Consider the following 16,835-nt stretch of genomic DNA (forward strand, 5'->3'; position numbering starts at 1 on the left):
TATTACTCCATATGTTTTCCTGAATCACTACAGACTATGAATAGCAAGCGCTGCTATATACTGGATAAATAAACTATAGATGTGCGCTGGTGTGCAGTGTTGGGTGTGTGTGTGTGTGTGTTGTTCTAGTAGGAGATTCAAAGAGCAGAAACAAGCTGTGATAGGGATTTCCTTTGGGTGGGAGCACCAGGAAGAAAAGTTGAAAATTTGCTTATTTGATTAAAGGGTTAGTTCACGTGTGCAAGTCAGAATGGAAGAATCCTTTCATGTAAATGAGGCAACAGATTTTACTTGCTATGTAGTAACATGTACATTGGCATTTTATTCTCAGATCCTAGGTTTGTTAGTGCCCACCTAATACCAGAAAGTGATAACCCAGAAGATGACAAAATCTATTTCTTCTTCCGTGAAAATGCAATTGATGGAGAGCACTCTGGAAAAGCCACCCATGCCAGAATAGGGCAGATCTGCAAGGTAATATGGTGACTTAATTTTATGAGAATGAATGCCCTCAGTTAAAGTTGTAAAAGTGATATTAGCAACTACTCTTTCTTGGCTGTACATTAGTTTATGGTGACACTGGCAATGTAGTGATTCCAAGGTCTTCCAGAATGACCAACAGTCAAGGGAAAACATCAAAGAGATATAATATTCAGTTCTGTTCTGTTTGGAGTAGCACCCCAAATTTACAATGCATCATCCAAAAATTATAAGAACCTCCTGAGTTTTTAAAATGTGGCTGAGAGAAATAGAGTCTTGTGCAAGAAACATGGTACTCCCTGCTTCCAGGTGGACCAGATGTTCTGTAGACATTTTCTTTCTTGAGTTATTTTTGACATCCAAGGCTCCCATTCTGGGCAGAACTTCTAAAGGAAGAGGCACATTAAAATGAAAATAATTGCTTAGGCTAAGTTTTATAAATGAACAGTGTCAAGGGTCTCAAACGGGTTCATCCATCCCAACAAATATCCAATTTTTTCCTGAGGGACCTTGAGAAAATATCTGTGAATTAAGTGATCGCCATGAATTGGTAAATATAACGTTTAGAGTAGAATTTCACATTATTCCTTTAGGCAGGACTCCAATTTACCATCTCTGAAAAACAAGATAGCAGCTTGGAAAATTATAGCCCCACCCTTACGGAGACCTTGATCTGCTCCCACTCCCAGCCCTGCTATTAAACATCTGATTCTCCCACCCTAACACCTTTTATACTTTGATCTTGTACAACTTGTGGGGCTACTTTGTTGATACTCGGTAAAGAATAATGAGCTGTTTAAACTTTATTGAGTCTTGGCCACATGTAAGCTTGAACAGAAGCAAAATACTCTGTCAATCTGCCTAATTGCTTTCTTTCTTTCTTTCTTTCTTTCTTTCTTTCTTTCTTTCTTTCTTTCTTTCTTTCTTTCTTTCTTTCTTTCTTTCTTTCTTTCTTTCTTTCTTTCTAATTTAATTTATTTCAAGATTTTCTAGGAATAAGTTCTTCTGAAAATGATACTAAATACATAGCAATGACCATGATAAATTGAAATTGATTCAGTATTGGTATATTTGAAAAATGAGGGAGATTTTATAATTTCCTAAACCATAAAAAGGACAATATGTAAAACTGGGGATTATGATGTTATATTTAACATTTCAAACAGGAATATGATTATGTATTAACATATAATACTTCTTCTGTTAGAATGACTTTGGTGGACACAGAAGTCTTGTTAATAAATGGACAACTTTCCTTAAAGCACGCCTGATTTGTTCTGTGCCAGGGCCCAATGGCATTGATACTCATTTTGATGAACTACGTAAGTAGCCACAATGGCTTTGAATGCAGAATCATTTTCTGTTATTTTCATTACTGAAATGACCATGTATTTTCTTTTTTGTTGTTGTTGTTGTTTTTGTTACAGAGGATGTGTTTCTAATGAACTCAAAAGACCTCAAAAATCCAATAGTCTATGGAGTGTTTACAACTTCCAGGTACAGAGTGTATCATTTTACTTGTATGGAAACTTGTGTGGCTGGTTGCTTTAAAGAGCTCTCTTTGTTAAAATGTTCTTAAGAAACACAGCATTTTCTTAACCTTTGAACTGCTAGAAGGCAGTGTAAGTTAGAAGTAATGAATTAAATTTCTTTTCTTATGAGCAATGTACATCATTGCCCTGACACACGTCTGAAAGAATGTGTCAGTTTCTCAGCCTCTTCCTGTTGAAAAACTGGCTTTAAAGATGAAGGGTGAAATGTCAAATCCCTTGCCAAATAGAGTTGGTAAAATAATGCAGGAAATTTAAAAAAAAAACCCACATTTTTTAAATATCAAAATTTAGAATTTTAGAAAACTTCTGGACAATCAATAAGCTTTTTAAGAAAAAACAGCAAAGATTTTTTCCACCACTCTTCAACTGAGTCCAGTACATCCTTGGTGTAAATCCTTTGGCTTCATAGGCTTATAGATTGTAAGGCTAGAATAGATCACTGTGGTCATCTAGTCTGATCTCATGCATAACACAGTCCATAGAACTTCCCTCAAATGGGCTTACACCAGGGATGGAATTGTCCCTAGGCTTTTGTCTCATGAAGGACTGTTGAATTTGCCTCTGAGGCAAAAGCCACCTATAACCACGGAGGGAGGCATATGTTTTTAAATGTAAGTTTCCAGTCATCACATAATCCACAAGAATGAGGCTCATGTGGAATCTACTATCCTTGTAGAAACCCCAAGGAAATGCATAGCAGTGCAATTTCAGTGTGTGTTGTCAAAAGGGGGAAGTGAGGGAGAGAGAGAAAGGGCAAAACTAAAACAAATTTGCTGACTATTAGCAAGAGTATATAAAGTGATTAGTTGGCTACAGGATGAGTAATGGGTTACAGTCCCTTTTGCATGAAGGTCACCACTATGAAAAACACATGAGACCTCTTTATTTCATATTTATACCAATAAATTGCATTTGCAGAATAACAGCTATTACAAATAGATTTTTCACCCTGCCTTCTTTATGAAGCAGTTCAGTTTCAAAATCAGGGATGGAAAACTGAAGACACTTATTATCTATTAAGAGCCAGATTTGACCATCCTAAGTATTACTCATATAGAGTAATACCTACTCGAAGAAAATCCCATTGAAATTGGATCTGGACGTATATAAACAATAAATTTTAAGTAGCAGCCAGCAGCCATTCTGTTTAGAAAAACATCTGAGAGATTTCTGTCAGTTAAACTGAACTTTCTAAGGAACGTGTTTGGGTTCGCCTAGACAGCATTTCAGAGTTTGGAAAATCAATGCATGTAATTAATTAAAGAGCCTTTAATCCCACCATTCTCCTGTGATTAAATTGACAAATAATTTAAAGAAACTGACTTATTTTTCTTTCCCCTACCCCATTTTTAGCAACATCTTCAAGGGGTCAGCAGTGTGTATGTACAGCATGACAGATGTAAGGAGGGTGTTCCTTGGTCCATATGCTCACAGAGATGGTCCCAACTATCAATGGGTGCCTTATCAAGGACGTGTACCATATCCACGGCCAGGAACTGTAAGTGCACTGGGAAATCTGATACTGATTTCGCTCATTCCATTGTACTTGAACTTATAACACAAAAGAAGCTGAACAAGTGGGAAAGGCAGGCTAATGTAAGAGCAAACTAGCTGTTGCTGCAAATCCAGAATTCGCTGCCTCGATTTGCAAAGTGCAGCTGGCTTGTCAATGAGCCTAATCCTGTAAACCTCAGTCAGACAAAAACCATATCGACTTTAGGAGATGTTTGACTGGAGCAGGGATGCAGGATTTTGTTGAGTATTTGTAGAGTAGTTAAGGAATAATGCAGCTTTCCTTTCATAAATTTCACTTCTTTAGAGTTCTAAGGTAACCATTTCTGCAGTGGACGGGGAAGGCACTGGAATAATTTCCAATTCCAAAAGGGATTTTTTAACTGTTATTTTACTTTCCTGTCTCTTTCTAATGCCTCTGTCACTATGGTGTCTATGAAACCACTATTTATGACTTCCCATCCACCCCAGTCATTGTCAGGTCCCAGAAATGCTGCTGAGCTTTGCCTATTCATCTGCCTTTTCTCCGGTAGAATGTGTTAGAGGAAAAGGTTTGGGTTGTACATATCAGGGTAGATCTTCAGCTGGTGCAAATCAGCTTAGCTCCATTGAGACTCCTGTGAACAGTAGGCTGAGGATCTAGCCCATTCAGATGTATCTATGCCTCAAATAAACTATACAGATCCAAGTAAGTACAGTGAAGTAAAAAAACAAGAATAGCACATAAGCATTATTCATATATGGGCATTTCTATGATTCTGTGATCATATAGATTGTCCTTTAATTGTTAGTAACCTTTAAACTATCCTTTCTAGCTTCTTCTCAAAACTGGCTTCCATGATAAATGTGTAAAACAATGGTTAAATGATACAGATGTCTGGCCTAACAAAAACTGCTTCATATGTTAAAGAAAAGAATGATTTCTCAGCAAAAGGATTGTATAATTCTCCTCATTCAGTGGATGTGATTGCTAAGGAATAACCAGATTTCTTCACAGAAAAGTCTCAAGCTCTGCAGTGTTGTAGTGCCCATCTTTAAAAAAGGGAAGAAGGAGGATCCTGGGAACTACAGGCCAGTCAGCCTCACCTCAGTCCCTAGAAAAATCATGGAGCAGGTCCTCAAGGAATCAATTCTGAAGCAGTTAGAGGAGAGGAAAGTGATCAGGAACAGTCAGCATGGATTCACCAAGGGCAAGTCATGCCTGACTAATCTAATCGCCTTCTATGACGAGATAACTGGCTCTGTGGATGAGGGGAAAGCAGTGGACATGTTGTTCCTTGACTTTAGCAAAGCTTTTCACATGATCTCCCACAGTATTCTTGTCAGCAAGTTAAAGAAGTATGGGCTGGATGAATGCACTATAAGGTGGATAGAAAGCTGGCTAGATTGTCAGGCTCAACGGGTAGTAATCAATGGCTCCATGTCTAGTTGGCAGCTGGTATCAAGTGGAGTGCCCCAAGGGTCGGTCCTGGGGCCGATTTTGTTCAATATCTTCATAAATGATCTGGAGGATGGCGTGGATTGCACCCTCAGCAAGTTTGCAGATGACACTAAACTGGGAGGAAAGGTAGATACGCTGGAGGGTAGGGATAGGATACAGCGGCCCCTAGACAAATTAGAGGATTGGGCCAAAAGAAATCTGATGAAGTTCAACGAGGACAAGTGCAGAGTCCTGCACTTAGGATGGAAGAATCTCATGCACGACTACAGACTAGGGACCGAATGGCTAGGCAGCAGTTCTGTAGAAAAGGACCTAGGGCTTACAGTGGACGAGAAGCTGGATATGAGTCAACAGTGTGCCCTTGTTGCCAAGAAGGCCAATGGCATTTTGGGATGTATAAGTAGGGGCATTGCCAGCAGATCAAGGGACGTGATTGTACCCCTCTATTCGACTTTGGTGAGGCCTCATCTGGAGTACTTTGTCCAGTTTTGGGCCCCACACCACAAGAAGGATGTGGAAAAATTGGAAAATGTCCAGCGGAGGGCAACAAAAATGATTAGGGGACTGGAACACGTGACTTATGAGGAGAGGCTGAGGGAACTGGGATTGTTTAGTCTGCGGAAGAGAAGAATGAGGGGGGAATTGATAGCTGCTTTCAGCTACCTGAAAGGGGGTTCCAAAGAGGATGGATCTAGACTGTTCTCAGTGGTAGCAGATGACTGAACGAGGAGTAATGGTCTCAAGTTGCAGTGGGGGAGGTTTAGGTTGGATATTAGGAAAACCTTTTTCACTAGGAGGGTGGTGAAGTACTGGAATGCGTTACCTAGGGAGGTGGTGGAATCTCCTTCCTTAGAAGTTTTTAAGGTCAGGCTTGACAAAGCCCTGGCTGGGATGATTAAGTTGGGGATTGGTCCTGCTTTGAGCAGGGGATTGGACTAGATGACCTCCTGAGGTCCCTTCCAACCCTGAGATTCTATGATTCTATGATTGCTAGACTGGGCTCTCTAGATAGATAGCTCCAGGATGAGATCTAACATGTTTTCTTCACTGATGAAGAAACTCTGACCAGGTGTAGTGAAGTATGACCTCCCCAACTGGCAAATCACAAAGACATGCACTAGGGTGGCCTGACAGCAAGTGTGAAAAATTGGGACAGGAGGTGGCGTGTAATAGATGCCTATATAAGACAAAGCCCTGAATATCTGCACTGTCCCTATAAAATTGGCAAATCTAGTCACCCTAACATGCAGTTAACTTTAAGCATCTGAGTAGTCCCATTGTGAACTACTCAGATGCTTGCTTAAATGTTTTGTTGGACTGGATTGTTGGATCAGGACCTCTGAAGTCAGAGAGAGTCTTGCCAATAACCTCTAAGCAGTATCAGGCCCTGTCTTTGTTATGTGTACTGCCATTATGAAGTCTAAAGTCTCTGCCAAAAAATCCAGCATAAATACACATGTAAAAGTGACAAGACTTTTCCACTGGCTACAATATTTTGAATGTATTTCTCTAAATCCATACCCTTAAAAAAACTATTGTAAAAAATATCAACATGCATGGGTCAATAATTAATTCAACAAGTTTCACTTCCTTTTCTGAATGTGAATTATTTGCAATTTTTTTGTGACTCAGATTTATTCCCTCAGTAATTTCTGCAAATAATTGCTGGTCGGTAACCTATTAAGGGAGAGTTCATTGTGAGAAGTCAGTATTTGAAATTCAGGCTGCACTGATTGTACACAGCGGTTGCATGGTATCCAGTGTTCTGTATCCTGGATTGTAACTCGTAGGGACAGGTTTTGACTTTAGACAGAGCTCTGAGCATGAGGTGGGGCAGAAGCAGCACCACTTCAGGAGTACCTCGGGGGATGCAGGGTAAAGCAGACATATCTCTGGAAAGCATAATTCCATCATTTCTTCCCCCTTGCTCATGAGGGTTAGAGATTTCCTGTGGGTATAGAGCAGCAACAAATTGTTATACTTTCATGATGTGCTGGCTCAGCTGCACTGGCCAGTGAGCAGGGAAGATGGATTCATGGCTCCACCCATTTCCTACCCACTTACACTGGGGAAGGAATAAGAAGAAATGTATCCCCATTTATTCTTGCATGCCCAAGCATTAGGTCCAGGTAACCCACATAGAGGTGTAAAGGGGAGATTCTTACTTCCTTTTACTGCGTATGGAGTCCAAGTCAACCTAACTCCTGGAATTAGGTTTTTCTAAAAACATGCTCATGCTAAATGCTCATGATTTCAAATCTAAAATCGGCTTTCTGTAAATATTATGCCTAACGTGTTGACTTGATGAACATTGCTACCAGTAAGTTCCTTTGCTAAAATATTGGTAGAAAATAAATACAAACAGGATTGAAATACAGCAGAAATATATGCATTTAAAAACTGAAATGACTATACATGGATCTTATTTTATTTTTTCAGTATTTGCCCAGCTGCAATTAATAATACTTAGTACTTGTATAGTGATTTTCCTGTTGAAAGCACTTTACATACATTATCTAATTAAGCGTTGATTAATGTAAGTAATCAGTATCACACTCTAGTTGGAATATTAATCCAAGCATCAAGAAAACTTTGGAACTGCACCGTAGAAACACAAAATTTCAGATTGACTCCAACAATGCTAAAGATCATAAAAGGTTTAGTTCTAGTAGTATATTGTATTTTTCTAATTGGAAGTAAATGAACATATGGATATGAAATAATAATAATAAGGGGTCAAATGTAGAGATAATAAGAATAGGTGACTAACTTGCTATATTTGCTATTATTGTTTATTTGGCTAATTGGGTTTAAATCAGTAATTCTTTCTTTCTCTAATATATAATGAATGAGAATGTTGGAAATTGCTTCCTTGACAACATGCAAAAAAGTGAAAACCTATCTCTCATACCCTCCATGCTTCCCAATGCATTGACGTGTCCCTTGGCTGCAAATAACAACTGCTTTTTTTGACCATATTGATTTCTTTACGTCATTTCTGATGAATTATTAATAATCTGGATCAAGGTGATGGCAAAGACGATTGATTTCTTCTACTGAGAATCCAGCAAGATCCGGATTTCTGTTTAATTACTTTTTGGTTTCAAAGTTTTTACTCTAAGTGGTGGATATTCTATCAATGTGAATAAAAGATGCATTACCCCTGGATTTATATCACTGGGATGTTTATATTTCAAGATCAAATGCGGTGAACATAAGCATAAGCACAGTGAAATTTGCCTCATAGGCTTTGTATGTCTGAAATGGATGTCTTGTGCTTAAGCGGTTAGGGTCAGGCACCTGAAGTTGTCTTCTCAAAATTTCTGTGAGACCTATGACAAATCATTTAAGTTCCTTATGCCTCAGTCTCCTCATCTGTAAAATGGGGCTAATAATAATTTCCCACTTTACCGAGAGATGTTGTAAGGTCAACATCTCTGATGTTCATAAAATTTTTGAGTTTTTGAGAGAGAATTCATTAGGTAAGGGCTAGTCTTTAGCATATAGCCACAGTCCTGATGCATAAGTGCACTTCCCTCAGGAGGAATTGTGGGTGGGGAAAGCAGAGGGGAATGCTTGTGGGGGGACAGAGTCATGGCTTTGCCTGCTGTCCTCCTCACTCTTTCCCTCATCCTCATCCATTTGCTCATGGGTGGAGGGACCAGTGTCTGTGTAGTCCCTGTGCTTTGCATAGGCCCCAGAGCCAAGACTGATTAGTCCTAACATAACCACATGAGGTGGAACATGGAATCTTTACTCCCCTGTGCTGCTGTGTGAGGACTAGGGACACCTTAGTCCTATAAGTATTGCTCCCCCTCTGTCATTGTACTGTTTACTACAAGTGGACATTGAGGCAAATAACCTGAACTCACTACAAGCACTTTATTCACCACCCATGCTAGAAAATTTATACGAATAATTCAACACAGCAGGAGCCTCATCGTCAGAACCATTTGGATGACGCCAGATATGTCCAGATAATCAGCAGTTTAGATAATCAGGAGTAAACAGAACAGGGAGTCACACTGGCAGCTCATTAAGGGCCTAATCCAAGGTCCTTTGAAGTGAATGAGTTTTGACTTGAGTCACAGAAGAAGATGCTTAGATAGTGGGGTGATTGTTACAGATAATTAGTTTTCTACTGTATAGATAACGAAGTGCTTTAATCTGTGTCTTTTGTACAGTAATTTTTAGCATATTCAGCATCCCTGTGGTCTTGTACTACCAATTAAAAAGATAATAGTAGTCAGTAAATTACTGACAATCAATTATTCGCACAGCACAGTGATAAGAAAGATAATGTATACAAACCGTAATATTCTCTGGTATGAGCTATATTGATTTCAATGAAGAAAAATATTTCTCCAAAGATTTTTGGTGCCAGTATTAACTCCCTGTACAGTTGTTGTCCATCATGGAACAATTATATCCTGGGTTGTACTTTATTACAGACTGAAGACTCATAAGGATCTCAAAGAAACGAATATGTCTAATTGCTCAGTTATAAGGTGCAAAATATTCTCTTTCTTGTTCTCAGTGTCCCAGTAAAACTTTTGGAGGCTTTGACTCTACAAAGGACCTTCCTGATGAAGTCATCACATTCGCAAGAAGTCATCCAGCAATGTACAATCCTGTATTCCCTATCAATAATCGTCCAATCATGATCAAAACAGATGTGGATTACCAGTTCACACAGATAGTAGTAGACCGGGTCGATGCAGAAGATGGCCAGTATGATGTCATGTTCATTGGAACAGGTAAGAATCGTTCATGCTACATCCGATTTTCTCACATGGAGTATGGAGAAGTAGGGTAGATGAGTGGTTTTCATTACTGGTAGAAAGCAAGCTTATTTTTGTGTACTATAGAGTACATCTGTGGAATTCTTTAGGGCAAGGCTCAACACATTTTTTCTTTTCTTTTTTGTTACTTAAGGGTTCATGTTGTTTGATTAGGACTTGACATCAGTAGGTGTTTTGCCTTTGACTTCAGCTGGAGTAGGAACAGAGGGTTTGTTTTTGTTTTTTAATTAGAGGCATCTTCCCACTGGTAATTATAATTTTGTTTTTAGCTAGATATTTTGGGGTACATGTTCACTCCATAGGAACTAGTCATATGAGTAAATCAACCAGGATTTCTCCAAGTTGTGGAATATTTCTTGTGTCCTCTTTCAACATATTTTGAACTGTGCTAATCTAAACTGACCACCAGCCAGAAGAATGCTTCATTACCCTCAACACACCAGGTTTTCTGATATTGTAAGAGGTCCTAGGAAGGACAAAAAGTTATGCTGAAGCACGATGCCACTGGTAAAGTGTTTGTACTATCTTATGGCTTGGGCTTTATATCTTTCTTCCAGCAGGCAAAAGAGGAGATTTTCTTGTAAATAAAGCAATTTTTACTATGCTAAAAGTTCTACATGAAAGCACCAGGGGCCAGCCACTCAGCCCAGTTTCTCCATTGCCATCATGTAAATACATTGATTAGCACCATCTGAGGAGCGGGCCTTACATCTTTGATGATTTTCCACCAGATTAACTAGTGTTTCAAACTTGTATTGAACTCAGTGACTTTATTACTAGCCTCAAGAAGTTAAATCAAAGAAACCAAAGAACTTTCCCACTGCATCACTGCAGTGTTCTAAAAAATGAACAGGTTCTCTATCTGTCTGTTTCTCTTTCTTTCTCATAAGAATACTGTTTCTGAATGGCACCAGTTACAAATCTACAGCTCCATAGCTGGGGGTCAGATTCCAAGCAATAAATCTCAAGGCTCTCTTCATGTTGATGTCTAACATAAATCATGAGTAAACTGAGACCTGTGCTGAAGCTTTGTATACTAAACGTATTGTATGTGTACCAAACATTTACTGCAGAAGATGCAGCCATAAAGAAAGTGCTCCAGCTCTCTGAAATTGTGAACTGAATGATGACATGTTTGTGCTATAGCAGGTTATTGTTTAAAACTCCGAACAATATTTTAACCTGTTTTTATGTGCCACAAATATTTTCCATCACATAAGGAAAACTGGATAATGTATGCCCATCTTGCAATGACAATAATAAGATGGCTCTTATATAGCACTTTTCATCTGTAGACCTGAAAGGCAGGAAACATCATTATCCCAGTTTTACTGATGGGAAAACTGAGGCACAGCTAAATGAAATAATTTCCCCACAGTCACTCAGCAGGTTAGAGGCTGAACCAGGAATAGAAACCAAGTCTTCTGAGTTCTCATTCACTGCTCTGCCTATTAGGCCACACTGGTATATGACTTTCAGCAAGTCATTTATTACTTGATCTTGCTCTCACTGACGTGAATGTAAAACTCACTGAATTTGGTGGTACATGAGCAAGCCTTTAATCTTGCAGTGCCTCAGTTTACCTCTTTGTGAAATGGATCTACAACTGCCAATCAGAGAGGGATATTTCGAGACTTGCTAAATTAACTTCTGAAAAACCCTTTGAGATCCTCAGGAGAGGTCTTGTATACTGAGGGTCTGGTTTTAAACCTGAGCTCAACTCGACTTCCATTGGGAGGAAGCAGTTTCCTCCCTACTGTTCACTACAGATTCAAATTTCAGATTTCTAGGTGAAAACAGCTGCAGTGGTTAGACAGGCAATGCAGATATTTGTGTCCACAAATTGTGAGCAAAAACATGCACCTGCCAAGACAGAAGTCAGCACTGAAAATGCAGTCCTGTAAATGTAAAGTATTGCTTTTATTTTCTGCAATATTATGTTTGTCAGACTAAGATAATAGCTGCTCAACAAGGACAGTAAACGAGGGACACATAGGGGAGTAAGGGGGTATAAGGTGCCCACTTGCTCATCTACTCTCGCTAGAAAGTGATTAGTAATGTGGGGGAAGAAAACCTTCCGTGGAACTCCTACTCTCACTTCCATGCAAATAGGGAATGGATGGGCAGCCAAGGCTCTCCCTCCATTGTGCCAGCAAGCACAGCTAAGCCAGCATACTGGGGTTAAGAATCAGCACCATGGATGGGACTGGTATAGGGCATGACATCTCTGCCTCCACCCCCAGCGCAAAGGAGGAACCAGGAATCAGGTTGTGGACTCACATCACAATCTAATTTACGGCTAGTTGAGCAGGACTTGTGACAAAGCCATGATTTAGCCCTGTGTGGTGTGACTGGGTTTCTCTGCAGTTCTGTGCCATCAGATTACATATAGTCATTAGCATTGTAGCAATCAGGCTGCAGAATTTCAGTAAAATGGGGAAACCTTTTTTGGTATTGACATAAATGGTACTAGTTAACCCCAGGATAATTAGCACACCATCCTGCTTGGTCATATTTTCCTTTCCTGTGGGTGTAATCTTCGTCTAAGCAGTTTCTTTCTCATTCTCATTGTAACAGTGACTATCCCCTAGCCACTCCACAGTGGAAACAGAATTATGTTGGAATGCCCGAAAATATGTCTGTGAAAAACCAGGTTCCAATGTATCCATTTAAAGGGTATCCCAAATATCTGATGTGGGGGATCATTGTGCACAGTCTAGGTACATCTGTCAGTAAAGTGAATTAATAACAGTAATCTTATCTTCTAAACTAAGTTACTCACCCGAGCTCACTGATCCTAAAAGAGAAGCCCAAGTCAATTTGTGTGAAATTGTTTGAAATACTACTCTGTACAACTTGATCTAGAACTCAGATAAAACGACACTTTGGTACCTGAGGCCTGATCAGAGTCGCCATAGTGATTAACATATTGTACCTTTGACCTCAAGGGCTTTCCGCAGCACCAAGCTACCATAATCATTGCAGGATCTTCTTAAAAGAAAAGCATTTATTTAAAAAATGTGATGCTTAGAGCTACAATGTCTACCTGCCCTGCTCAGATTCCATAACACCACTTGCCTCACTTTATCAAAACTCCATTTATGCTGTCCCAAAATGTAGCTTCAATAGACTATAAATGTGGTGCTGATGACAGTCCTGTACTAATAGCGTGTAAAGCCCTACAAACCATGACACCCTGTTATGTTCATTAGCTTGAAGTCCTCTCTCTGTTGTTAGCAGGTTTTTCTCCAAACCACAATTACAAAATTGTAGCCAGGGTAATTAGGGCAGTTTCCAATTCTCATATTGTTAATAACCTTAATAATGAATTATTAGTTTTTCCGGATAGTTGTGGAAAGTTCAGGAGTTTTTGTTTTAAGCTTATGTTCCTCTTGTTCTATGATGTTCTGTAAAGCTACTTTTAAGTATATTGCTCAAAGTAAATATTTTAAAATAATAGTAATAATAATAGTGAATAACCAAAGATTTCATAACTGTCCAACTATTATTTTTCATGAGCCAAAATCATACATGCAGTATTTTAAATAAAAGGCAAAACTTCCTTTTAAAACTTTCCTTTTTCACTAGGAGGTTACCTAGGGAGGTGGTGGAATCTCCTTCCTTAGAAGTTTTTAAGGCTCGGCTTGACAAATCCCTGGCTGGATGATTTATTTGGGGATTGGTCCTGCTTTGAGTAGGGGGATTGGACTAGATGACCTCCTGAGGTCCCTTCCAACCCTAATATTCTATGATTCTATAAGAGATTTATTTTATTTTCATTTTCTTTTAAAAATTGCATCTGCAAATTTGGCGTTCATGAAAGAGATTAGATTGCAATTGATATTTTGTGGAAAAATTAAACAAAGATGTACAGGTTTAAAAAAAAAACAAAAAAAAAACCCCAAAACTCCTAGCCATGGATATTTAGATTTCTACTTTTGCTTAAGACAGTTATTAGAATTGGTCAAGAAACAAAATTTCTGTCTCATGGAAATTTATGAGATTTTGAAAAAAAAATTTTGTCCCAATTGAAGATACAAACTTGGGAACTATCATTTTTTTCACAGAATGAAATATTGCAAAAAAATTGTTTTTACTTTATCAAAGCAGTTCATATCTATAACAACCAAAATATTTTGTTTCAGTAAGGTCCAAATGTTTAATTTTTATTTTTATGGTTTCAAATTTTACATGATATTGTAAAGTAAAATGTAATATAACATTCTGAATGATAATGTCAAAATGATCAAAGTAGAAATGAAACATTCCAACCTTATCAAAACAAACTATTTCAAGACTTTTCTGTGGACATTTTTTGGTCGAAATAGATACTTGCCTTCTAATCATTTTGATTCAGTTAACTCAGCATTTTCTGATGGAAAAATGGAGAATTTTCCAACACAGCATTTTTGACCATATCTATATAGTTATTCTTGGGGAATCCTTGTGTTAGGAAGAGTGTTGACTCTCTATATTTTTATTATGCTTAATACCTTTACCTCATGGCTTTAAAACCAGCCTACATTTTCCAAAGTGACTAGTGATTGTGGGTGCTGATCTTGAGACACCCTAAAGGGGCTTGATTTTCAGAGGGTGAATGCTTTTTGCTTTCTATAATGTGATTGTATTGCCTCATGCTTAGCAGACCTAAAACGTTAAATTAGAACACACATTTCTTGTTACTGCTAAAAGTCTTTGGTAACCTTTGACAAATCAGAAATGCTAGGTTTTGGATTAAGCTGACGAAGTTGCAACTGTTTCCAAAAAGTTGGTTTATGCAAAGTGAAGCACAGATATATGCTTCAGAGGTTAAATAGAGAGATGGTCTTAAGTTAGAAAGTTCAGTTCCAAATCCAGACGTCCACACATGTTTGCGGGGGTGTTTAGTGCTGGGGTTTTGAGACCTGGACCTGCTCACATTAACGTCAGTGGAAATACTCTCAGTAACCTAAATGGTTGTAGAATCAAGCCCTTGGTGCAAAGCTATCTCTAATGAAAAGACACAAGTTGTACAGGGCTGCTGTTGTTTTATCCTGAAACAAGGCTAATGCCATTCATCACAATACAGATGTCTTTAGGGACATAGAAGCCTTAGATGCTTTTGTTTGACACCAGGACAGCAGATACTTAAAAGAACTGACAACTTCATCAGTTTGACAACATTCTTCCAGCTGTCCTTGTGTCCACATTGAGCCTTCTAATAACATCTGCACGTGTATTTTAAAACAAGTATGAAAAACTTCCTACTTCAGAATGGCTAATAAAATGTGGCTGAGTAAATTTAGCACATTCCCATCTAGAATAATACCTCAGAGGCAGCTGAGATTTCATGGCACCAATCTAATAATATTGTGCTGTCCCGTTCATTCTTTAACAGCTGAAGCAGAGTAATGAATCATTTTTCTGTTGAACTTCCACAATTAAGAAATTTCAGACCAATGCCTTATGGAAATTCAAAACCCTGCTAGTTCAATCAAACGGCAGTGGGTATTGTGTGGAGTCAGTTCTCAGCAATATGCAGTGTCAGGACCCTTGTATGGAAATAGTTGCATATTGCAAGAGATCAAGAAATTCTGGTGCCCTTAAATTGGAGTCTACTTATTAACCACCTGAAAACATTTTTTTTTCTTTTAAAGATATTGGGACAGTTCTTAAAGTGGTTTCAATTCCTAAGGAGACTTGGCATGATTTAGAAGAAGTCTTGCTGGAAGAAATGGCAGTCTTTCGGGTAAGTGCTGCTGAATTCCAAGTGTCAGGTTGTAGATTTTTCTGTGGACAGCTGCATGCTGAACTTGTTGCAGGATAGCCAAGGAGTAGCCTGGCATACTCTTCTAATTAGCTTGTCAATTATAGACCCAGACACTAGCCAAAATAAACCTTGAAGCTTCCAATGCTAGTTGGAGGTTAATGATAAAAGAAATGGCATTCCTGATTTTTGTGGTGCTGTTTCAATGTTAAATTAGAATCACTAAATCTTTGTGGAGTATGGAGTGGAGTAAACAAGTGTGGAGTATGGCCATGGAGTAAACAAGATTTTTTAAACTCAGTTACAGTTAAAAAATGTGTATTTTCTGGAATCTCCCCACACATCCTCTCCCAGAAGGTTATACAAAATAATAACTACACATGTGGCTATTAGAAACAATTCAGATTATCTGGCTAGGAGGAGACTCTTCAGTCTTATTCCTTGAGCTTCCATGACATCTCAGTGAAAACGTAACAAACACACATGAAATATACATTTTACCTCTCTTAGGCAGAGTGTTGGTCTTCCAAATTTTTTTTAAGTCTGGTACCATTTACGGTTGCCTTCAAAACCAAAAGGAATAAAGGGCCTACATTTTCAGAAGTGACTTTGGGTGTCTCCATCGTTAGGTACCTGAGTTGAAATAGCTTAAAAAGGCCTGATTTTAAGAGTATGGGAACTCAGCATTTTATGAAAATCAAGTCCCTTTAAGGTACTGTGAGCTGACCCCCCATCTTACCCCAAGTGAAGTATCCACTAGTCACTTCTGAAAATTTAGCCCAAATAAATCAAACTTTTTCTGAATCATGTCAGATAGATCCCAGAGGATGTTCCATGTTTTCTGTGCTACAATAAAACATTTGAGTTTCCTGAATTATTCCTCTGTTCATGCTATGTTACCATCACTATATCTTTGACTTGACAGTAGACACAACATATTTGGGCAGGTCTTATAGAAATGTTTACTTTCGGCATTCTATGCTTCACAGGCAAAGTTTGCACAAGAATCACCGCCCAGAGATTGGTCACTGTCAGGCTGTGTTTCATTTTTCTGTGGGTTTGGTTTTTTTTGTTGTTTTGGGTTTTTTTAACACAAATTGTAAATTAGAAGTTATGAAGGGAAAATGAGAAGTGTAATTTGTGGCTTCTGGCTTTTCTCTCTTTAACATGAAGCAAGATTATTATGTACTCCACAGGGTAATCTGGCAATTTTGAAAGCATAGGATTTTCTTCCTTAAATAAAGCAGAAGTGCCAAGAGATCAAAGAAATAGGAGAGTAAATTAGGAAAAACTGAATCAAC

The 16,835-nt window shown here is 38.5% G+C and overlaps 1 protein-coding gene across 2 annotated transcripts in view; it reads left to right on the forward strand.

Moving 5' to 3' along the window:
* Positions 1-16,835, forward strand: part of SEMA3A (semaphorin 3A) — a 289,689-nt gene that overhangs the window by 243,253 nt on the left and 29,601 nt on the right. For both annotated transcript variants that reach the window (XM_075124518.1, XM_048835313.2), the window contains 6 exons: positions 332-474; positions 1,688-1,802; positions 1,908-1,977; positions 3,387-3,531; positions 9,524-9,743; positions 15,425-15,516. In XM_075124518.1, coding sequence (XP_074980619.1) covers positions 332-474; positions 1,688-1,802; positions 1,908-1,977; positions 3,387-3,531; positions 9,524-9,743; positions 15,425-15,516 — 785 coding nt within the window. The remainder of the gene's footprint in view (positions 1-331; positions 475-1,687; positions 1,803-1,907; positions 1,978-3,386; positions 3,532-9,523; positions 9,744-15,424; positions 15,517-16,835) is intronic.

The sequence above is a fragment of the Caretta caretta genome, chromosome 1 (assembly GCF_965140235.1).
Source record: "Caretta caretta isolate rCarCar2 chromosome 1, rCarCar1.hap1, whole genome shotgun sequence".
Taxonomy (NCBI): domain Eukaryota; kingdom Metazoa; phylum Chordata; order Testudines; family Cheloniidae; genus Caretta; species Caretta caretta.